Raw genomic sequence first — 25043 nt, forward strand, 5'->3', positions numbered from 1 at the left:
ATTAAACCTTGTCAAATGAGGAGTCCTCCCCTAGTTTAACAACAACCCCAGTCAGCCAAGCCACACTTCTGTGGGCAAGTCTGCATTTCTTCTGCAGCTGCAACGCAGTGTTGCTGCTGAGTTGGCCATCTCTCAAGTTACCCCCACGTAGCACTCCGGTCAGCTCAGGCACATGCAAAGGTAACTGTGGTCTGCAGTGCTCCACTGACCCAGGGCCAGTCTGCTCCAGAACAGTCTCCACAGAGCAACTTAGAGCAGCCTAAGGGCTACTTGTGACTCCAAGGGGCTGTTCTGGCAGCCGGGGTTGCTATGGTACCCTTCCCAGCTCCCTGTGCACTGGCTGCAGGAAGTGGGGAGGAGCTACAGCAGCTCAGTTCCCCCTACACAAGAGATGTTTGGGGGTGAGTTAAGCCATCATTAGGGCAGTTGACTTAGCCCCTTGTGTCTGCTGCTGTGGAAAATATGGCTGAGGGGCCCATTCTCCTCTCTGCCCACTTATGCCACTGTGGTGGTGGTGTACAGGGGCCATTAAAGTGCTTTTTAAGCCAATCTAACTATCTTTCCAGGGGGCTGATGCATGATTCCTGAACACTTGGGGTTGGGAATGCTCTCATGCTGTAGCAGCACCTAGGCAGCCCTCAGGAGGCTGATGTAAATTAGAGCTGGGGGCGGGAAGGGGAAAAGACGCATTGATCCCTTCAGCAGCATAAAATCTGGGTGGCACAGATGTGGCACAATGCTACCTCTGCCCACCCTCCCCTCCCCGCCGGGCTGTGTTCTGCGCTGCCCCTCCCTGAGCACAGAATCTATCCCATCTAAACCTGACACTGGGGGCCAGGCAGCATGGGCAGATCCATCCTGTTTGGCCTGGAAAACACCCCCCGTTCTGTATATGAGGCATTTCCTTGTTTTGAATGCAGAAAGGTGGCTTTGTGCCCACCTATTGGAAGTAAATCCATGTGATGACTCTACCCTGTTGCTGCAGGGGCTGCATTCCTATTAACAAGATAATGCCGCAAATCCACGCCCAGTTGTTTGAATCATGACATGTAAGCTCCTAGGACAGCAGCAGCAAGAAATAAAAATCCAATTCACCACTGCTTTTCATTAGCCAAGTAACATGGGGTTAAGCTTTCTCACACAATAAAATGCTGCAGGCGCTGTAGTTAAAGGGACTCAACAATTGAAAAAAAATCACATTTTCATCTGAAAATGTTGCACCTGATATGGCTTTAAGTAACCCCTGTGATGGGTTGGATCACAGAAACCCCCTTGGGAGCTGCCACCCAATGTACCAAGACTACCCCTGCTCCTGTTTTCCCTGCCAGCTCAGGACTACAGCACCCTGTCTTGTTGAGCCAGACACTCCCGTCTGCTTCAACACAGACCCAGGGTCTGAATCACTTGTCCCAAAGCTGCAAGTTTACCTGAAAACAGCTCACAGAAGTGTGCTTGTCTTTAGCACTCAGATGCCCAACTCCCAATGGGGTCTAAACCCAGATAAATCCATTTTACCCTGCATAAAGCTTATGCAGAGTAAACTCATAAATTGTTCGCCCTCTATAACACTGATAGAGAGATATGCACAGCTGTTTGCTCCCCCAAGTATTAATACATACTCTGAGTAAATTACTAAATAAAAAGTGATTTTATTAAATACAGACAGTAGGATTTAAGTGGTTCCAAGTAGTAACAGACAGAACAAAGTAAGTCACCAAGCAAAATAAAATAAAATGCGCAAATCTATGCCTAATCAAACTGAATACAGATAATCTCACCCTCAGAGATGCTTCAGTAAGTTTTTCTCAGACTGGACACCTTCCAGGCCTGGGCAAATTCTTTCCCCTGGTACAGCTCTTGTTCCAGCTCAGGTGATAGCTAGGGGATTCTTCATGATGGCTCCTCTCCCCCTTTGTTCTCTTCCACCCCTTTATATATCTTTTGCATAAGGCGGGAACCCTTTGTCCCTCTGGGTTTCCACCCCCCCTCACTGGAAAAGCACCAGGTTAAAGATGGATTCCAGTTCAGGTGACATGATCACATGTCACTGCAAGACTTCATTACTCACTTGCCAGCACACACACATACAGGAAGACTAACAGGTAAACACAGCCATCTGCAGACAATGGTCCTGGTTAATGGGAGTCATCAAGATTCCAAACCATCATTAATGGCCCACACTTTATATAATTACAATAGGCCCTTAGAGTTATGTTTTATATTTCTAGTTTTAGATACAAGAGTGGTACATTTCTATAAATAGGATGATCACACTCAGTAGATTATGAGCTTTGTAATGATACCTTACAAGAGACCTTTTGCACGAAGCATATCCCAGTTGCATTATATTCACTTATTATCATGATTTTATAAAACCATATAGACTGCACAACGTCACAACCCCCTAAGCTTATCAGGAGAGAGACAGATTTGCCAAATATTTATTTCCCCCTCTCTGTTTTCCAGTTTGTTCCCATTCTGAATTTGACAGGCCTTTGGGGCTTGTCAGCTTCACTGATTTCTGGATAGATAGTTGCATCACGCTCCTGCACTGCTCTGAAAGGAGCTCACAGCCACAGTCTGCAAAAGGGTGTTTCTCAGGAGCGGCAGCAGCAAAGCTGACTTTTGTAAAGAGATTGCTCAGTGCACAAGAAAAACACTTTACTTACAGTACTGCAGGCTGAGAACCTGCTGCTTTCTTTAGCTACATAAAAAGAGTGCAAGGGGGGGGGGGGGGGAACACAGAGTAATCAAACAGGAAGTAAGGGAGGAGTGGAGCATGGATCCAACCCATAATACTCTGAGTAACCAATTAACCCCTTGATGACCACTTGACTACACTCACCCCTTTAATTTGCATCCTGGATGTAGTCTTTTAAATCAGTGGTTCTCAATCAGGGGCCTGGGGGCCATGAGCAGGTTTCAGGGGGGGGCCACCAAGCAGGACCATCATTAGACTCGCTGGGGCCCAGGGCAGAAAGCCAAAGCCCCACTGCATGGGGCTGAAGTCTGGGACCCTAACCCTCACCACCTGGGCTGAAGCCTGAGCAATGTAGCTTTGCGAGGGCCCCTGTGGCGTGGGGCTCTGGGCAATTGCCCTATTTGCTATCCCCCAACAGTGGCTCTGGCTTTTATATGCAGAAAACCAGTTATTGTAGCACAGGTGGGCTGTGGAGTTTTATAGCGGGGGGTGGCTCAGAAAGAAAAAGGTTGAAAACCTCTGTTTTAAATAACCAGGGTCTCTTCTCTCTCTCACAGGATCATACCTTTCATTGGCAGCCACAGACTGACTTCCCCCAATCTCTGCCTAACAGATTTGGCCTTGGTTCCCAGATCACTGGAACTGGGAACTTTTTCTTTTGGCTTTTATATTTTACAGCAACAAGCACAGAACTGACCACGTGGATGAGTTCCCCGGTGTAGGTTTGCAGGGTCACTCCTGCATTCATTAGTGGGCTCAGTCCTGCTTGGCACTGCTAATATGTATATTCATTGACTGCAGTAGCTGAACCCCCTAAATCTACTTCCATATGTACTAAAACAACAAGGAGTCTGGTGGCACCTTAAAGACTAACAGATTTATTTGGGCATAAGCTTTCGTGGGTAAAAACCTCACTTCTTCAGATGCAGCATAAAATCTGGGTGGCACAATGCTACCTCTGCAGTTCCCCCTACACATCTGAAGAAGTGAGGTTTTTACCCACGAAAGCTTATGCCCAAATAAATCTGTTAGTCTTTAAGGTGCCACCAGACTCCTTGTTGTTTTTGTAGATATAGACTAACACGGCTACCCCCTGATACTTGACTTCCATATCAACTGACTGTTTAACTCTACCATTACTTCATAAGGTCCCACTTTCTTCCCTTTTAGACAGTCCATAGTGTGCACCTCCTCCTCTGTCTTCCTCCCCCACAAGATAAAAAGCCGCCTGCTTTCTTCCTTTGCCTCTGGTCTTTTGGGGTCTGCCCTCAGGGACTTGATGCCTTTTGATAGTTGCCTTTGCATTTGCTGGCTAAGTGTCCAATCTCTAGGCATTAATGACACTGGGCCATTTTAAATTTACAAACTGATGCAAAATGAGCTCCTCCACTGTGGAAACCCCCTCAGGAGCCTGAGTCCCTTCCAATCCGTGATACATTTTGTTTATTGAGTCAGTTTGATTATCCCTGCATTCCAAGTACAAATCTTACAAGTTTTTCACTGCTGCTGCCGTTGTTTTGGCTAATTCTACAGCTTTGGGCCAGGTTAAGTTCCCACTGCCAGCAATTGTCTTTGTGGCGTTACTAATGAGAGAATTCAAACAAATCTATCCCGCCACGTAGACCCTAGGACATTTCCCAATGAGCAACATTCTGTTCATCTTGTTGACTCTGCCACATACACAGCTACGCTTTCACCTTTTCCCCTCATTCTAGTATGAAATGTGAAATGTTTCACAGCAATGTCTGGCTTTGGTGTGCAGTGGTTGTGATGGGGTGTTCACCCACTGCTGAACTGAAGGGGTTAAGGGAGGCTAAAATGGGCCAATTAACTGCATAGGCTGCACCTGGAGGGGAGTCAGGGCTCAATAATGCTTAATTAAGGATGAAGCTCACCTGGGCTGGCACAGGTAGGGCTTCTGTCAGGCTAGGAACAGAAAGGGGCTGCAGTGACTCCCTTACAGGAGGGGGGTTTGTTAGAGATTATCAAGGCCTGCCAAGAAGCCAAAGGGAGAAATAGCCACTGGGCGTGGAGGAAGCTCAGATGGGTGGTAAACGCAGAGGTTTGGAAGAGGAAGCTGCAGAAATCCCTGGGAAGTAGCAGCCAGGGCTGGGTGTAAGTAGACCATAAGTCCCTGGTCTCGAACCTGGAGTAGAGGGCAGAGCTGGGTTTCCCCTACTAGCCCTGGGAAGTGGCACAGCCTTGGCCATAAAACACAGGCCTGCCTGGAACAGCATCTTGTCCAGAGAGACCTTGACAGACCCCCGGAACGGGAGAACTAAAGTGACCTGGGCTGAGTCACAAAGACGAAGACCACCCAGAGTCCTGGACGGTGCGATTGAGACAACAGGTGACTGTAGAAGGGGCATCTAACTGTGGCGAGCTAATTCCCAGATGGGCTGCTAGAAGGCGTGCAAGTGGTGAGTAGTGAACCCTGTTACCTTGCTTGGTTAAGATCTTTTGCAGGTTTTCATCACTTTTATTGCCTGGTTTCTGAGGCTAGAACAAACTCCTTAAGAGGGAGTAAGTTTTACTGCCATAGGCGCTGGTGAAAATTGCTTTCTGTTTGTCCTTATCTGTCATCTAACTTACAAGGGAATGGTGGCCTAATCTTTCAGTGTATTGCTGTTAATCCTCATTTTCTGATTAAATGCCTCAATTTTCCCATAAATTGCCATTCTTACCTTTTTCTTACTCCCCATATTTGTCAGGGGACCACTCTGTGAACAAGAAACACTTCACCTGCAGTACTGCAGGCTGGGAACAGGCTGCTTTATTCAACCACATAACGAGCTGAGAGAGGGAGAACGCATACTGGCTAAAGCGGCAGTAAAGGAGGAGTGGAGTATGTCTCTCACCTATAGTACTTGGCATAACCTAGTTAACCCCATGAGGTTCACTTTCCTACGTGGGACAGAAGGCTCAGCAGGCAGGTGTGTGCAGACATCAAAAACAAAGGAGAGAGGATGGCTGGACCTGAGTCTGTTGTTTGGTGTTGCTCATAGGCCCTTGCTTGGGTGGAGTAGGGCCTTGGGCCCCTCCCTCATGTTCACAGATTGGCGCTAGACAGCTGTGCTGGAGGGAGGGTAAGCTACCCCTTTTCAAAAGATAAGGTAATGGCTGCTGAGTGGACAAGCTCCCTTCAATGGGGATTTGTGATCTTGGAGTCAGTAGACACATAGGCGCCGACTCCGTGGGTGCTCTGGGGCTGGAGCACCCCTGGGGAAAAATTAGTGGGTGCTCTGCACCCATCAGCAGCCAAGCTCCCTTCCCCCCCATCTCCTCCTCCGCCTCCTCCCCTGAGCGTGCCACGTCCCCGCTCCTCCGCCTACCTCCCAGCGCTTCCCGCCGGCCACTGCCAGACAGCTGTTTGGCCGCTCTGGGAGGTAGGGGGAGGAGCGGGAACGTGGCGCGCTCAGGGGAGGAGGTGGGGCTGAAGTGGGGATTTGGGGAAGGAGTCGGAATAGGGGCAGGGAGGGGGCGGAGTTGGGGTGGGGCTGGGGGCAGAGTGGGGTTGAGCACCCACCAGCGGGAGCAGAAGTCAGCACCTATGAGTAGACATACTGGTTCCAGGCAGTATTGCTCAGGTGCACTTCCTTCCCCTTCCCCCAGAGCAAATCTGGCTCTAAGTGCCACAACTGCAGGGGCGGCTCCAGGCACCAGCGCAGCAAGCGTGTGCCTGGGGCGGCAAGCCATGGGGACGGGGGGTGGCGTGCCAGTCGCTGTGAGGGCGGCAGTCAGGCAGCCTTCGGCGGCATGCCTGCGGGAGGTCCGCCGGTCCCGTGACTTCGGCGGCGGGTACGCCGAAGGCACGGGACCGGCAGATCACCCACAGAAACCCCACCGAATCCGCGTTGCCAGCGGACCGCCCGCAGGCCGAAGGCTGCCTGACTGCCGTGCTTGGGGTGGCAAAAATCATAGAGCCGTCCCTGCACAACTGAGCCCTAAATTCAAAGGCTCAAGTCTGTCGGCCTAAACATCCTTTGCACTGTGCACTCGTGTTCCCCAGCCTCACTCTCAGGAGCTGCCAGAGGAGCCAATTCTGCAGCCAAGGCCTTTGTACTGAGAGAGCCCAGCTGCTGATCGGGGGGTGGGGGGGTCATTTCAGGAAGCAACAACAGAAACATTTAGCACTGGCCGGGGTCTAACAATAGGAGTGGCAGCTTCTCCGCTCTCCTAATTAGATCCCATTGGACCATTCGAGTATTTGGACAGAGTGCCTCTGCTTGTCTGTCACCCATCAGATCAGCGAAGGCAGAAGCATACTGTGCAGCATAAATGCTACTTTTAAAATTGGTCTAGTGCACAAAAGCTTGAAATTGGTTGCAGTCATCCCAATTAAAAGAGAATCCTCATAAATATTGATGACTTATTAAAGCCATCGGCTGCTGTTTACTTTATCAACCTCAGCCAACGTTGTGAATATAGATATTCAGCAACTTGTATGACAGCCAACTGAAATATATATTTCAGAAGCATTGTAATCGCTTCTCCAGTGCTGCATTGCATTGAGCCAACTCCTGGTTAAAGCTATGAATGATCTTCTGATTAAACTAACTGGTTATATTTTACTTTACTGATTTGATTGTTAGACTTGATTTGCAGCATTTAATACTAATGATTGCTCAGTTTTGCTGCAGACCGTAGATTGTTACAGGGGCAGATGTAAGGGTCAGAGCGTGGTTAGCAAAGATGCCGCATGGGGTCCAACAGACTGAGGTAGAACATCCAAGCCATCAAAGACAGGATGGATTTTTGCTCAATGTATGTCCTCGCTACTCCTGCATTCAGCAACAGTTTCATCTTCTAGGCCAGGGGTTCTCCCAACATAATTTTTGGTGGCCTCAGAGTGCGGCTACCAACTCTTGCTGATGGCCGCTCTGAGAATTTTTCCAAAAATACTTAATTAACTTTAGGAAAAACAAGTAAATATGCACATATATATGTGTCCATATCATTGTAATTTATTTATGTAGGGGTTTTTTTGCAGACTCAATAACAATAATGTATAGTTGTCTCTATTCTTTACTGGACCTAAACAGAATAGAAACAAAAATAAGGTGCTTTGCATGTTTTGATTTTATTTTTTTTTTGAGACTTGCTAGCTAGTAAATCTGCTACTGTGAAAAGTGATATTTGTTAGTCTGCTGTGAACAGTGATATTTACTCATCCTCAGCAAGCTGGGGGACAAATTAATCCCTGGATGAGGAGGTGGGTAAGGGGGCAGGGGCAATGGGGATCTGGAGGAGGCAGCGGGGGTCGAAGTGATGGCAGGGGGTGAGTCCAGGGATAGCGCCCAAAACCCTGCAGCTGGGGGACAGAGCCCGCTGCTGCATGGCCAGAACCTGTTGCCCACCACCCCAGGGCGGAAGCCTGAAGCTGGAGCCCCACGGCCCCTGGGAAGGTGGGGAACTCACACTGGTTGCCTGTTCCTACGGTGTTTGTGGCTCCGGAAGGGGGTAGGAACCAACCCCTGCAGGCAGCCCCAGGGGAGGAGTCACTGCTTTGCCAACACCCCTCCCACCCCCAATTACAGCCCAGGTGGCTGTGGCTGCAAGAAAAGCCCCTGTGGCCGCATTTGAGAAACGCTGTTCTAGGCATTCCAATTATACTGTGAATATTTACTAGCCTTGCCTCACTGGCTTTCGTTCGAACTGCCCAGCTAATCTTGCAGAGTGCCTTTAGATAGAAAGGTCTCCTTTCATCAACTACATCAATCCTGTCAACTTCATGGGCATGAAGTACATCATCAAGTTCCTCTTCCCTTTGCGAGACTGTACAGTTTGAAGATCAGGATAATTGTTAGATTTAATCATTAGTTTTTCCTATCAATGATTAGTCTGCAAAATATATAAATATTTCCTGAAAAGCTGTGAAGAAAAGGCCAGTCCGGATCTGAAGGTTATCTTCAGCTACGTTAATTTGATGTGCTGGGCAATGAATGTATGGTACCCACATTTTGCATCCCTTGCCTGAAAGATATTTTCTCATTTTTGCTTGCAGTGCTCCATGAGCTCTGATCATAACACTGGCCTCATCGTATCCCTGTCCAGATAGATAGATTTTTGGGTTCTAATCCATACTTGCTAACTGGTCACACAAGGATGCGGCATCTGCCTCACTTATTGTCAACAAAGCTTACAACATGCTTTATATCTACCTTTCCTTCAATGTGATCAATATTAACAAAACAAAGCAAAGCAAAATGCCTATTTGATCAACATGGCTAATATCCGTGACTGCATCTGCAATCACAGGTGCTGATTTTTTTGTTTTTGCCGGTGGATGCTCCTCTCTGCCTCCTTTTTCCCCCCCCACCCCATGCAAGTTGTGGGTGGAGCAGGGGCGGTACCTTGGGGGAAGAGGCTGAGTGGGGGCGGGGCCTCAGGGAAGAGCAGTAGGGTCAGGAAGAGGCTGAGTGAGGATGGGGCTTTGGGGCAGAGAGAAGGGTGGGGCCATGGTCCGGGCGCCAGGGCCCACAAAAGAGTAATCTGGCCTTACGGGTGCTGAGCACCCTTTTTTGTGGGTGTTTGAGCCCCAGAGCACTCAGAATCAGTGCTGATGTCTGCAATGACAGTAAAAAAAATTAGCTTCTTTGTAGCTATTAAGTAAGTGCCTCATGCTTTCTGATGCTAAAAGACTTAAATTCATCATTAATTGTCTTGCTCAAGTATTTCATTCCCTTGGTGTCACTGATTTGTTTGCCAAAATTGTCTTATGTCTGGCAAGTAGCTCAATGATACTAGGGTGACCAGACAGCAAGTGTGAAAAATCGGGACGGGGGTGGGGGGTAATAGGAGCCTATATAAGAAAAAGACCCAAAAATCAGGACTGTCCCTATAAAATCGGGACATCTGGTCACCCTAAATGATACTCAAGCATATACCACAATTGTTGCTCTCCAGCACTTCATGGTGGCCATGGAAGGGGGAGACCTAATCTAGCTGAAGTTTTGACTGCATCAATCAATTTTATTTTTAGTGGTGCTTGCTGACACTATGAGCCTTCACAAACTGTAGAGCTTCCATATGTGACTGCACATGTTGGTTGTTCTGCCCACAAACAGACATTGACTAGCGTATTTTTCCAAACAGTGTTAACCATTTTGATTTTTGAATTTCTCTATCCCTGAACAACCAACAAATATGATAGTATGCATAATCTGAAAGATAGCAGCATACTAGCTGCTTGACATGCAAATCTTCGCACGGTACATTTTTCATTCTGTAAAATGAAGATGGAAAAACAGCTGCTTGTAGGAAAAAATGGAAACTAGCCATTTGGCATATCTCTTTCAGTGGGCTGGCAAGGGACCAATCTGTATAAGCATGGAATCCTAGAAAAGCAGGGACCTGGATAGTCCTGCCGCACTGCAGGGGACTGGACTAGGCGACTTAAGTATTATCTAGGCTGTCCTTGACAGGTATTTGTCTAACCTGTTCTTAAAAACCCTCCAGTGATGGAGATTTCATGACCTCCCTAGGCAATTTATTCCAGTGCTTAACTACCCTCGCAGAGAGGAAGCTTTTCCTCATCTGTAGCCTAAATGTCTCTCATTGCAGTTTAAGTTCATTACTATTTGTCCCATCCTCAGTGATAAAGGAGAGCAATTATCACCCTTCTTTTTATAACAAGCTTTTACGTACATGAGGACTGTTATCATGTCTCTTCCCCCCCCCCCCCCCCCCCCCCCCCCCCCCCCCCAGAACCAAAAAACACCCTCCCCCCCCCCCCCCCCCGTTTTTGTCATAGGTCATGTTTTCTAGGCCAGCGGTTCTCAACCGAGGGTCTGCAGCCCCCTGGGAGGCCATGAGCCTTTCAGGGGGGCTGCGAAGCACCGGTGCTCTCCACAGGGCAGAAGCCGGGGGCCGCAGAGCAGAATCCCAGAGCCCCAAGCCCTGGTGCTCTCTGCAGGGCAGAAGCCCTGAGACAAGGGGTGGAATTGGGTAGTCATGGGGGGCATTATCTCCCCCTAAAATGCAGTGCCTTACCCAGAGCCAGGCAGTCCTGGGGGCAGCTCTACACCCCCACCTCCTTCTCTCCCCCTGCCCCTGAGGCCCCACCCCCTGGCAAGGTTGAAGGCAGGAAGCCGGAGCTGGGCACTGTGGGGCAGCTGCTGCTCTGGCTGGTGCCACGGAGAGGGCAGGCACAGTGTTCCCCCATCTCCTGCTGCTGCCGGTGCTCAGGATTGCAGCTGTTCTTCAACTCCCAGCCCCCTCTGACTGGTCACGCAGCCGGTAAGAGCCGCCTGGACTGGCAGAGCCCTCAGGGAGCAGTGACTGCACAGGGGTCCCAGCACGCAGCCCCTAGCTACCCCCTTTCCCTGCAACTTGAGCTGCTCCCTGCCTGCGCACAGCCCCTAGCTACCCTTCTCCCTGCAGCCTGAACTACCTCCCTCCCTGCACACAGCCCCTAGCTACCCCCTGCCTGCACCCTGAACTACCCCCCTCCCTGCATACAGCCCCTAGCTACCCTTTTCCCTGCACCCTGAGCTACCCCCTGCCTGCACATGGCCCCTAGCTACCCCTCTCCCTGCAGCCTGAACTACCTCCCTCCCTGCGCAGAGCCCCTAGCTACCCCCTGCCTGCACCCTGAACTACCCACCTCCCTGCACACAGCCCCTTTGTTCACATGCTAGCCCCATCACTGACCTCCTATGTCAGTATACGCACTTGTGGGAGGCCACAGTTGAGTCCTGAATACTAGAGGGGCCAGGAGTAGGGGAAAACAGGGCTCTCTAGCAATTTTCTGTAACCAGTGGGAGCAACAGCACTCTGGGACAGGGAAACCAACCTTCCTAGCTGGCCCAGACACACACGTAAAACCAATTCTGGACAAGTGGTGAGGTAAATTGGATGGTGGGGTTATGAATGGTAAGGTAGGGAGGATTGCTGGAAGAATGGAATGGTAAGGAAGGATTTGGAGAGGGGGTGTGTGTGGAGGAGAAAAGTTCAGGATGCTGCCCTAGACTGAGCAGGCAGCATGAGAAGGTTGAAAGCAAAGAGTAAGGATGAAGGGAACAGTAAGGCAAAAGACTGCAAAGAACAAATGGAGGAGATGGCGTGGTGGGAAATTTGACCAGAGATTGAGTGGGGGGAACACGTTATGTAGGGCCATTCTGGATATGCACCTAACAGTTGGAAGACTCTAGATTGACTTCTGCCCAGATCATTCAGATTCACTTTATTTTATTTCTGTAGTTTTTTAAGGCAAAGCGTGGTGACTAGCTGGATGTGCATTTAGTATGTCTGGATACATGTTATTGTTTTCTTATGTTTCCCTCAGCGTGTGCATGCCCGGCATTGAGCAATGTGTTCTACCAGGGGTTTACAATAGTGACTTGTTTCATTTTCCACTAATGACCTCATAAAGCTATGGACCCTTGGAGCGCCTCAGCAAGCCCCGTAGCTTGGGTGTGTGCAGCAAGCCACTTACCATGTTTGCTATGCAAACAAGCAAGATGTTGCCTAGTTGAAATGGGGGCAGAAACATTGTTGCTCACCAAGGATTTCATGCTTCTTGTCTCGTCAGGGCAAAGGTGGGTGTGGCAGTTGGCTCATGGTGACCTGTGCTTAGACATCAGCCCTGTAACAAGGAGGTAGCTTGTAGCAAAGACTCCACACAGGCCTGGGCATCCAGTGAGTTATATATCCAGAGTCAGAGACATCCCAGAGGCCTGGTCTTAGAGCTAACAGGCTGCTGATGCCATCTCACCATCTCCTTTTCGTTTCTACCAAACCTTAAGAGCTGCAGGAATGATGCAAAGCAGCCGAACAGGAAAGTGAATGCTCGCGCTTCACTCCATTCTCTGGGGAGAATGTCTCCACTCCCACCTGTAATGTCTCCGAGAAGCCCAGGCAACAGGTCGGAAACAGAAGAAAACTCCTGGGTGGAATGGAGACAGGTGAAAGTGTTCCTGGCAAAGTGCCTTCTGGTCTGCTGACCAGGGTTCCTGTGCTTCACCCAGATGACCCAGAATCCACTCTCAGTATGGGAGTCAACAGTCTGAAATTGCCAGCCACCCCCAAATTCTGCCAGTGCTTCTGTTGTGGATCTGCAGTGCCCTTTGGGGTTGGAATACAGGCCTCTCCTAAGCAGAGATTATCATGCCATGATTTTCATGATACAAACCATGGCCGCTAGGAGCCTTGAGGCCTGATTTTTAGAAAGTGTTGAGCACCTGCACTCTGAAAGTAAAATGTCTTTAAAATATCCCCTCAAAACTGAGACACTTGCCATCATGATTCACCTTTTGAAAATCATGGCCTCAAATCTTACTTCATGTGTAACTTCAATTCACAACTAAATCCCCATCTCCAAAAGTGGTCAGCCTAGTTCATCATACTCAGTCGTCCATGTCTTCTGCCTTTCATTCCAGCCATATGATTTTAAACAACACATAGCTCTTGTAATTTGTCATTACTTATATATCAATCCATATTCCCAAGGTACGGCCCTGTTGAACAACATGGAATGGAAGCCAGGACTAGCAGCCAGGAAATCTTGATACTCCTCCTGGCTTCTCCAACAACTCAACTGTGAAATCTTGGGCAAATAATTTAGGCCCAGTTCCTCAAAGGTATTTCGGCTCCTAACTAGATCAATGGAAATTAGGAACCTAAATACCTTTTGAGGATTTGGGTCTTGCTTTCACATTTCTAATCTGTACAAATGAAGATAAGATTTCCTGCCTAACAAGGGTTTTATGAGGCTTAAGTCATTAATGTATGTCATGTGCTGTGAGAACCTAGGATAAAAGGTGACTTAGAAGTACCCGAGTCTTTTTAATATTTAGGGATATTTTCTCTGCAGTATCTGTGCCTTGACATCTCCCCCCACTCCTGACCCTCTCTCTAGATGAGAAAGTAGAAGAGGATCAAGTTGGAAAGCAATGCAAATGGGAATCTTAAATTTAGTTTAATCAAAATGTTAAATTGTGGAAATTAATTGAAAATTCTCTCAAGGTAAATTTCATGGGAGATTGAGTTTAGCGCAGACCCCTGGTCTGATATAAGTGGATGGCATTGTTTAAATGACAGTGCTGAGGTTGTGCATGCGTCTGGGTTTCAGTGTTAATCAGATTCTGGACTCCATAATTTCCCAAATTAAATTCCTCACTTTATTCAATTAGCATTTTAAAGATTATTTCCATTGCTTCTTCCATCTCTGATGATGCAGAATATTACATGCGTCTTTGGCTGATGTCACTGGCAAAAGGTATGTGGGGAACAGAGGAGAGGGAAGCATTATGGCTGCTTGGAGAGTTCTCCGATCATGATGGCAAAATGTAAGCAAGGGAATTCTGGAGAAATGATTCCTGTTCCTGGAGCTGCTCAAGTATGTGAGATAATAGCAACCAAGATTGACTGGCCCAGAAGAAAATGGCTATGCTACCACTGCAGCTAATGGCTATTCCCCCTCTAGCACATTAAATGGCCCTACAATTTTCTACTCCAAAAGGTGAGTTCTGTCTCAGCCATCCATTGTAAAAGCCACTGTGTGCGGTGCAGCCAGAAGGCACTAGGTGTTAAAGGAGGAACAAGGATCCATTTCTGGTGGGTGGTTGAGTGAACAGACCCACACTGTCTCCTTTAGACCTCAGAGACATGTCCCTGGCCATCATAACAGCTAGTTAGAAGTGTTAATCTAATGACCTGTATGTTGACCTGAATCCTGTGACCAGGAGGTGTTTGGCTGATATCAAAGCATAGGCCTCTGACACCTTCATAGCCCAACAATTTAGGGGTGCTGAGCCAGTAACCTCACAATGGCCTGTGACTTTGGTTTTCCCTCAGCATGTTAAAGGTGTGGTGTAGGGCTGGTTGAAAAGACTGGTTTTTTGAAGGAAATTGGGCTTCTGATTAAACACACATTTTCATGAAAAGTGTCTAACTTCTGTAGAAAATGTTGACTTTGTTTTTGCTATTAAAATACCTAAAAACCAAACACTTTTTTGATGCAGAAATGGTGCCTCATGGGATCTGTAGTTTAGGTGTCTCATGGCATCATTCTTCTCTATGGGGCATGTTCCCCTGCTGGACTACATCCCTCATGAAGTGTCTTTGCCAGGAGCTCCCATAATTCACCATGGTGGCTCAGCAAGAGGAGAAACTTTAATGCATCATGTGAAAAATAGTCTAGCCAGAGAGCCTGTCCTATAGAGGAGAATGGGGGCATGAGGCACCATGATGGCATTTCCTAATTTAAATTTTCAGTTCTCAGCTAGAAGATTTTGCTGTTCACCAGCCCCCCCCCCCCCCCAACAATGCCCCAAGAAGTCAAATTTCTGTGGAAAACTTTGATGAAAATTCAACTTTTCCAATTTTTTGTTGAATTTTCCCAAGGGGGGGTGGGTGGGGGTGTGTGGAATTCTGACCAGCTTTACAGCTCAGCTAGTGACCTCACAGAGAGGCATGAACCTTCACATCAGCCCAACAAGCGAGAGGTGGGGAGCTAGTGACATTACATAAGCTTTGAGGGATGAATCGCAGCCTGTTGCTGTACTTTGTATGGGACAAACCTTCTGTACCGTAGTAAGGCAATCGGGAGTATGCAGACAAAAGAAAATTGTCCTTCATGGATTAGAATTCCATATAGATGTAGGAGCTCAGGATTTGGCCCTTGTCCACAGCCTAATCTCCATGTATTTTTCTTCCTGAGTTGTCTCCTGCACTGGGGGAGAAGCAGGGTTTCCACTCTTTGTGGGACGGGGTGTGGAGCTGGCCTGCACATCCTGTGGCTCCCAGGCAATGGGATACTTGGGCTGTCTGTTAGGAAGCACCAGGGGCACAGAGCTTCCATACTCCCAGCTTTCTGGTACCCGAAGCCATGCTGACACCGGGCTCATGCAGTCAGTGGTTGCCCTTGGTGCTCCTCTTAAAGGGAAGTCCCAGTAGCTGGTGATCAATGATAATACTGATGGGCTACTATTTTTCAATGAAAAAAATCTTTGGGGGCTGTGAGGAGACAATGTGAGTCCCTCTGTTCACTTGTTTCCTTCTCAGGTCCTTCGATGTCAGAGAAAGTCCTTGGGAGAGCTGGAAAATGAGGCTGTGGAGACAGCCAAGTCCCCTTCCCATGGAGGAGAGGTGTGATCTGTGTGTAGGCCTCTAAGGAATGAGTAGGCCCTCTGTTACTCAGTTCTTTCTCAGGTAAAGATCCCCTGGAGTTCAGTGAGTTCTGCCTGAGCAAAGACTGAATAAGGATGTCAGGCTTTGGGTCATAATCATTTTAAAGTGAGAGCACGGAGTACGGCTGGTGGGATTCTGTTGATCCACTTTCAAATAGGAGACAGGAAATGCTACCAACTGTTCTCTCCCTCCCTCCCCCAACACCATTAAAGAATGAGGCACAAAGAGGCAGCCAGTAATATTTTGACTGTATTTCAAAGTTGCTGATTGTAAACAAACTTTGTTGAAGAAATAAAATCACATGACAAGATTTCAGTGATACTATAAATCCATTTTGTTGTTGTTGTTGCCACACTTCACATTTTGGAACTCAGAATTTAGCTCATGGTGTACAAAATTTGTAAAAACTTATTGCAAGCGTGCCTTTGTGTAGAACAAAAACCATTGTCACAAAAATAGTTTCCCGCCACACTGAGAGATGTAGCTGTGGGCCTTACCATGCATAGGGGCCCCACACACATTGTCTGAAAGATGTGTCTATTATAAAATTGCTCTGAGAAGTTTCAAACCAAAGAGAGAACAAACCACGCTGTACGTTTAATCAACGGTCTTTACAGTTTCAATAGAACTCTAGTTTTGGGAAGAAAATGGAAGTTTGCAACTAAAATGCAATCGTTTGTGAGCACAGCCTGACAACAGTGGTGTATCAATTGCACTTACAGAACTATGGACTATCCTTGTGTTCTGTACAGTCATTTCATTTGATGGAATGTAAGTTGCACAGGTTAAAAAAACATACCAATAAGGAATTATAGCTTGTAGGACTCCCTTGAAGAATCTCTATTGTTCCCATTACTACAATGTTGTTACTCTTAACTCTCCTCTTCAAACTATCCTAAGACACTCAGTGGTGTTGTGACTCTGAGACCTATGGCCAATCTGCCTTTCTAGTCCAAACAGAGACATCGAGTGCCACCCGATGGCTTCGCTGTAGCTAGAGCAGCTGGATGCCTGGCTGTGTCAAAGATATGAAACCCTGGCTTTTCTATTTAAATATGGGGATGATAAGGGGGTTGGGAAAAGGCCACAACATAAAACAGAAGGGCAGGTATTGGAGCTGAACAGCTGGGATCTCTCTGCACTCCCGGCCTCTAATCCTGTCATCTGATCTCTTCCAAATGCAGCAATGTGCTGCTCGTATTACTTCTCGCATCACTATTTCTGGATTCTATTGATGATTTCCCCATACAGGGAGCCAGATTCATGCCAGATGTAACTCCATCATTGACATCAGTAGCCCTACGACAGGTGATGAGTTGGGCCTAACACTTTTAGTGTGCCTTTTTTCCCCCCTTTAATAGCCAACATTTCTTCTCACTCTACTAATGTATTTTTACCTCTGTATTCCCCCTACCAGATTCAAAGTTAGCTGGTAAATTGGAGAGTATGACCCAAGAATAACTAAACCAAGTTGTAAAATTAATTCCAATTGAATAATCAAGTCACCTGCAACTCGTTTCCCATCAAATAAGTAACTTTCCTCAGTGTTGTGGTGAGGTGCGAGCTCTTCATTAGTCACTTTTTGCACATACTTGGACACCGATTAATTGGAGGACAATACCACAGTTACTTTGACAGCAAGTGGGTTGGGATTTGGGATAGATGACCCTAGTGTGACTGGGCTCCAACTTGACTGTCTTGAGCTTTTTGTTCTTTGCCCTTTGAGACCAGTGAACGCAGGACAAAATGCTCTGTGTAAAACTGTTTGTCCAGGAGGAGTCTGAACACTCTCATATGTGGAGATAGATGCAGCAGAAATGTTGAACCTCTGAGCCCCCTTTCCTCACTCAAGAGTTAGATAGTTACGTGGTCTTGGAATACTCCGTTCTTCATCTGCCCCCGGCCTCTCACTGGGCTCATCTGTCCCGCTGTCCTTGTAGGTCTGAGTGTGGCTCCTAGAGCACCTGCCATGGCCAGGACATGGCGCGGGTTTGAATGTCACTAGGCATCCTTCCACCACCTGCTAATCAAGGAAGCTTGGAACCCCAACACTGATCTCTCCCATTCCTTGTTCCCTTCACCAGTTACCATGTCCCCCTTTAGACCAGCAAGCTCCAGGAGTTAAATTTCTTACCTCTACAATCAGGTTGTCCATCCCAATCCCATACTTCTTAACAAAGGGCCATGTTTGCAGTAACACTAAATGAGTACTTCTGCAGAGTGATGTTTACATTGTGACGTTTTGACACTACACATTGTATGAACCACCTTGACATCTAATACAAGCAGTTATTACTCCATAAGAGTGCTATTGATATATTACCTTTTTGATCTTATGATAGTTTCAGTAGAGCTGCTGAGGACTGAATGGGGGTACAACAGACTATGACAAGGTCCCATCTGGCAGCAGTCACATTTATGAAAAATATTGCCTCAAAAAGTGCACTGGTGGATGTGATACCTCTGATATCTCTGTCTTGGGAAGCACTGTTGGGGCTTTCCAGTGACTGCAATAGGTACAGTCTTTGCCAAAAAAAAAAAAAAAATTAAAATATCAAAGTAAAATGGTATCATTTGCAAAGTAATATAATAAAAACATTAGATGGTCAACTCTGTCTGACCTCTTGCCTTCCAGAATGAACTACTGCTTAGAGAGGTGTAGACCAAGAACTAGTAGGATGATTTAATGTGATCCAAGGGCATAGAACAGCTGAAATTAAGAAAAGTCTGTTTATTTTCTTATCAGGAAAAGCTTCTAAAGAGAGCTCTGTTAGCATACAGACCAGTTTCCCAAGCAACGTGGAGGAAACCTGACTGACAGGAACACTTTAAAATTAGATCAGCTAAAGCGCACCAATTCTGCACTGTTCCCCAAGGACTAAATCAGGGGTGGCCAACCTGAGCCTGAGAAGGAGCCAGAATTTGCCAATGTACATTGCCAAAGAGCCATAGTAATACGTCAGCAGCCCCCCATCAGCGCCCAGCGCCTCCCACCCACCAGCAGCCCCGCCGATCAGCGCCTCCCCCTCCCTCCCAATCAGCTCTTTCAGGAGGCTCGGGGGGAGGAACGAGGGCATGGTAGGCTCAGGGGAGGGGATGGGGTGGAGTGGGGGTAGGGCTTGTGGCAGAGCCAAGGGTTGAGCAGTGAGCACCCCCCCCCCCACCCCAGCACATTGGAAAGTTGGCGCCTGTAGCTTCAGCCCTGGAGTCTGTGCCTATACAAGGAACCACATGTGGCTCCAGAGCCACGGGTTGGCCACCCCGGACTAGATGATCTAACAGGGCCTTTCCATCTCTAGATTTTAATGAGCCATTGAACAAAAAACAGAGGGGGTTGAGGGTAACCTTACATCGTAACCTAGACAAGGAGAAACGTAGTAAGAAGAACTGTAAATACGATTACATTTGAGCAGATGATAGAAGGATATTTGCAAAGATCCCTATTCAAAGGCAGGCCAAATATATACATATTTTAAGCTACAACAAAGCTGCTTTGCTCTGTAAATGTTGTTGGCTCTCTCTTTGGAGCTCAGACTTAGATGAGCGTTTGGCTCCATGGGAATTCCATAGCAGAGAAGGATGGGAGATCTATTTAACCTAGACTTTTTATTTTTTACTAGAGATAATTGTTAGTAACTGTTTCTCTTACTGGCTGGGTTGCACTACATTGTACGTTGTTTTCTGAATTACAGACCCTCTCTCTGTCTCCCTGCTCTGGGCTCCCCCAGTCAAGTCCATAGGTCTCGTCTAAAGCTCACTGAATTCAATGGGAATCTTTCCAGTGACTGCAGTGGGCTTTGGCGGAGGCTCACAATGCATTGTGAGAAATGAAATTAGTGAGGTGACTGAGACATGTTGTCTCTACTCCAGAGGGGAAGGCTGGTCTTAAGTTCCTTTCATTTATTTTTCTAGTATAGAAAAATACATCTAGTTTGACTTCTGGGCCTATGAATAAAAACTATAAATTTCTAAAAAATCACACGCAGTCCTAAGGACTGGGAGTTGGGAGAATCAAGTCTACTTCCCAGCTCTACCACAGACTTTCTGGAGTGACCTTAGGTAAATCACTTACCCTCTCTGTGCCCGTTTCCCCATTTGTAAACGAGGAATGTTGATACTTCCTGCCCCCTTCACAGGGATATAGTGAGGGGCTAATTAATGTTCATATTCTAAAGCACTTCAAGATCCTTAGATGGAAGACATTATAGAAGTGCAAAATGTTATTACAGTGCAGTGTATTCCCGAAACCACCACTAAAATCAGCTCCTGACGTGACATATACTTAAAGGAAGCATAGAATTGTCCTAACAGAGGCCTCATTACCTGCCAACTCAAGAAAGCACCCATTAGGTAGCTGTTAGAAGAACAAACCTCTGTTATAAAAGGAACAAAGTAAGGGTTGCTGGAGGTCAGGAATGAAAATGCTGGTTCTGATTCAGTGCCCTTTGTGTAACTGTGGAAACAGAGAAATGTCTCTTTTCTTTGTGAGATGTATAAGAAACCAAAAATGATATCGCTGAATCAATTATTTAGTGACACTGAGAAATCTGGGTTCTTAAAATATCTGTTAATGAAAAAGAAATAGAGGCAGGGATAAGAGAGATGCTTAGAGAGAACGTAGCCAGAACTACTGAGCAAAAAGGGAAACAGGAGAGATGTCTCTTTAAATCATTCCCTTTCTTTTCAAGTGCACAAATGGGCTAAGATAAAAAGCTACAGGGTCAGAGTTCCAGGGAGCCCTTGCAATAGTTTTCCACGGTGGAGCAAATTATAATACAACACTATTTGACACTGGCTTTAGCTTCAGTGAACGTTATATAAATGTTTCACACCGTAATGAACCTTTTTTCAAATACATGTCTCGACAGAACATGAAAACTCCTTGGAAGAGGTGTTGTGCATAGAATGTTGTCTGCATATCACACTGTCTCACTTTAATTCTTTGAAGCAGTCTGCATGCTGCGGTGAACAAAGAATTGCCAATGCTAGGAATTGTATACTGAATGAAAACAAATTTAACAGAAGGGGGACAACTTTCCCTCCCCCCATCTGCTCCACTTTCAATGTCCCCTTTCTCAGAGGTAGAGAGAAGCTGATCTCAGGTAGTTGGCATTTCCCTCAGTTTTTAATTAATGCTGAGCTTTAAGGTCTTTACCCAGAATGGCTTGAGGATACTTAACCATATCCAATCTGATGGTACAAGCCATCACACAAACCATGTTTACGCATTGTCATTGGCATCCATGCTCATACAAGGTTGTCATCAACAGTGTTCTTGCAATCCTCTGACACTTAGCCCTTTGCTTTTATTGACTTCTGAAACTAAGGAACAGCCATGTATTTCTGTGGTCGGGTGGGGGAAATCGCAAAATCTAATACAGCAAGGGAATGACTAAAGACTGAGGTCTGAACTGATGTCGACACTAAATTGTTTTAACCAAGAAAAGGTTTTTGTAATATTTAAAGAGAAATTGTGAGATGCTTTTTAACAACAACAACAAAACCAAACCCCACAATATCCCCCATCCTTCCTCCTTCCAGATAAATATAATAGGAAAGATATAGTGGATCACAGTCATTTTATTGGCACAGGCTAAGTTTTACTTTGGTGAATTTTGCTTGTAGGCTGTGAAACCCAGTTTTGAGTCATTTTATATAGGGTGGGGTGGGTTGTGTGGTGTTTTTGCTTGTTCTTTTATTGAATTTCTAGGCATCTTAAGGAAGCCAGTTCAAGGTTGTAGGAGACGCTTGGGGGAGGGGGTGGGGGGCCAAAACTCATTGCAAAGCAATACTTTGTTTCTGTCTCAGTTTTTCTCCTTTGCGCAGGAGGGGGGAAAAAGCATCTTCCCTATAATAATAATAATCAGCCAGTCACTGTGTAATCGGCCTGTCAACACCAAAACAAGGGAGAACTACTCAGGAGCCAATCCCTGAGGTAAAACTAGGACCTGGTAAAATTTTAGCTCACGCAATCTGTATGGTGAGCAGAACAAACCAGTGGGAAACTATTTTCAAACTATTTATTTTTTTTAAAAAGCAGTTGCTGTAGTAGATGGGCCTGATCCACTGACGTCACTGAAAAGACTGCAAAATGGTTTTGCATCAGACCCTATGTTAGGGCCAAGTGCTGAGAGAACAGGTCTGGGGCTTACTACTATAAAATGCTAAGGACCTCCTGTGAGGTGAGGAAAGCCCTTAGCTACCATTGATATCAGTGAGAGTTGGGGAACTCAGACCCTTACGAGAGATACTCAGCATGTTGGAGGATTGGGCTCATCCTTTCTCAGCAATGTTCTTGCACTGCAGACAAAGGAAGGAAGGTTGCTCTGATCAGGCGGTTGCTGTGGGGAAGCTGTCTGTTTATGAAAGTTCCAACCAGATCTCATCCCAATGTTCTTTTCTTGGTAATTCTAGCTATGTAACTAGCACCAACTCTTCAGAATACATTTTGGCAAAATTTTGAAGTTACAGGGCACAATGAGCATGTCATCTAATCTTTGTGATAGTTTAGGCCAATATTTTTCAAAGGTGGTTGGCTAAAGTCAGGCATTACAATGAGGGGCTTGATTTTCACAGGTTGAGAGTGGTGGGTTCTGAGCACCTCTGAAAATGGATTTCAGTGACGCGCTTTAGGCAGCTTATTTGAATATATGGTCTTTGAGATAAGTGGTATTTATTAGCACTCTATTGATCTATTTCTGCCAACTACGGCGTAGTATTAGGTATTTTACTCCAGCGCTGGGTTTTTGCCCCCTGCTATCAGACCTCTCTCCCCTTTTGCTTTCCCCACTGAAGCGTCCTGGTGGCAGTGAACTCGGTATTGTGTTAAAAACATTCAGCCAACGAGTCTTGTCAATACTGGCCAGTGGCACTAGGCTGCACTAATTCTTAATGGTTCTAGCTTCCAGAGAGTCACTCAGAACAAGGAAAGCATTTGGGTTTTGTTCTGCTTCAGTGATGTCAACATTTGGTTGCACCTGAACAGTTTTTTACAATGACACACTATTTTTCTAAACATATAATTTGCAAAAGTACAGCTACTGTGACGCATCTCAAATTCTAAGAAGGATTCCTACAGAACACCCAACCGTGAAAACGCAAAACGCACTGCTATCGGTGAACTATTTTTGCTTGCCAAATGTGTGTTAATAGGAAATGAAGATCTAAGATGAAGAATATCTATCTGTCTTGATATTTTTTAAAAAAAGTGGGAAAATGAAAAACATCCATAGAAATTTAAGTAAAACAAGTCCATTAAGGTAGATCTTAAGCAACACTTAGAAGAACCTGAAGCTACAACTGAAATCAAAGAAAATATAGTTGTTAGTTGTTACACTCTGAGATTTCTCACCTACACACCAGCAATATTGAAGCTATGGTGGCAGGCAGTATTACCTCATTTATTTGTTAAACTATGTGCATCAATTCAGCTTTCCCCATGACTTTTAAAATTTCACTCGGACTTTTATTTTAAGGTTCTCCAAGATGTTTAATTTCCCCCTAAACGTTTTATTCCTATACTGCAATCTGATTGCCTTACACTAATAAAAAAAAAAAAGTTCTTAACTGTTACTCTGTCTTTGTTGTCTTTGCCTGTTACAGGTCAATCTGTCAATATACTTGTGAAGAACATATAAATCTATGTTGTTTCTCTTTAACCATGTCATGATTCCTTACAAGGTGTCAGGCATTGTTATCCATGACACAACATTGCTTGTCCCACAGTTAAAGAACTCCAGACAAGGCAGAGTTTTGGTAATGCCCACCTAGGACCACTGAGCTACATCCCTTTGTGGCAAGCTCGTGGTAAGCCCTATGGAAGCCTTACAAGATGACCCTGTTCAACAGATATGGCAGACAAATGGCTACTAACTTAAATCTTTTTGGATGGACAGGTACCCACAGAGCATTCACAGATGCAGTTGTGTGTTGACTTTTCCTGTGGCTCTCTCTGTAGGACATTCAACAGCCAGCTGCTACTTTTAACAAAGTCTCCACCCCTCTACTGGCATCACTGTCCTTTTCCTATAGGGAGCGGCATTGGTGATGTCATGAGTTCCCTGCTTTGACATTCCAGAGCGCTGGTCTCCTCTTCTGCTCCCCCTCCACCCCATACCTAAGCCACAAGGAATAATGCATCAATGAGAAGGTGAGGTGTCCTCCAAGCCCAGCAGCTCCTTTATAAGTCTCTCACCAAACTGTGCCCGGCTGTACCTTTTCACGTGATAGGCATCTGACATTTTGTAGAGGATGTAGGCATTGTTTATGGCAATGCTGATGGTAAACCAGAACACTTGTTGCCAGGTCTTGTTTGGTTTATGAGAAATGAAATACCTATGAAAGGGGGAGAGGAAAAAGATAATCAACATTCAAACCCTTCTATGTGTGTCCTGCTGGGAGGCAAGAAAAGTGACCCCAGAGGTTGTGCAGGCCCAGGAGCTCTCATTGGGACGATACGCCAGCTGTTCATTGTTACTGTCTTAAGGGACATGTACAACAATATGTTTGATAACTTTGTTCCAGTAAAGTTATGAGAGAGTCTCTAGTTCTCCCTTTTTGGTGCAATGTTCGGTTGTCTGTGTCTTGCATTCTTCTGCCCTCATCAGAAAGTTCTAGCTCCAGGGTTGCCAATAGATCACATCATCTGGGCAAAAATGCATGATGGAAAAGGCCTGTTTTGGTCACCTAGCAGTGCAGGATTGGTCACTTCAGTACCTTCGGTCTCCACCCAGTTTTCAGTGTGCCAAGTGGTGGAGCTTCCACCACTTCCCTTGGCAACCTATGCTGTAGCCAAATATATCTCGCTGTCAGGAAAACTTTTCCTGAGATTTAGCCTAAATTTCCCCATAGTTAACTTCAGCCCATCAATCCTAGTTCATCCCTTTGTACCACCCCAAAGAATCATACTCTCTGATGTTCACATCCTTCATATACTTGTAAACTTAGACTCCTGCCCCATTATTCATTGCCTTGCCAATTCCTATTATCATTGGGACAGAGGGATTAACTGGACATTAATTTCTCTTCTCTCAATTTCCTCTAGTTGCTCAATATCTTTCTGGCAATGAGATGCCCCAAATGGAGTCCACTATTGCAGTAACATACAATATGGCAATAGATGCGTTTGCCTCTCTCTCTCCCAAACAAGTTCCCCAAATAGTGCTCAGCAGGCAGCTCTTACCCTTACAGTACTCAGCATTTGGTCCAGCTC

At 46.2% G+C, this 25043-nt stretch overlaps 1 protein-coding gene across 2 annotated transcripts in view; it reads right to left on the reverse strand.

Moving 5' to 3' along the window:
* PGBD5 (piggyBac transposable element derived 5) overlaps positions 1 to 25043 on the reverse strand; it is a 118533-nt gene that overhangs the window by 10771 nt on the left and 82719 nt on the right. Inside the window, exon 7 of one of the 2 annotated variants that reach the window (XM_024213816.2) lies at positions 24047 to 24166. In XM_024213816.2, coding sequence (XP_024069584.1) covers positions 24047 to 24166 — 120 coding nt within the window. Of the gene's footprint in view, positions 1 to 19542; positions 24167 to 25043 lie in introns of those variants that run through there. The other variant, XM_024213815.3, reaches the window with a different exon arrangement.

Source organism: Terrapene carolina, unplaced genomic scaffold, assembly GCF_002925995.2.
Source record: "Terrapene carolina triunguis isolate 2854851 unplaced genomic scaffold, T_m_triunguis-2.0 Scaffold85, whole genome shotgun sequence".
NCBI classification, from domain to species: domain Eukaryota; kingdom Metazoa; phylum Chordata; order Testudines; family Emydidae; genus Terrapene; species Terrapene triunguis.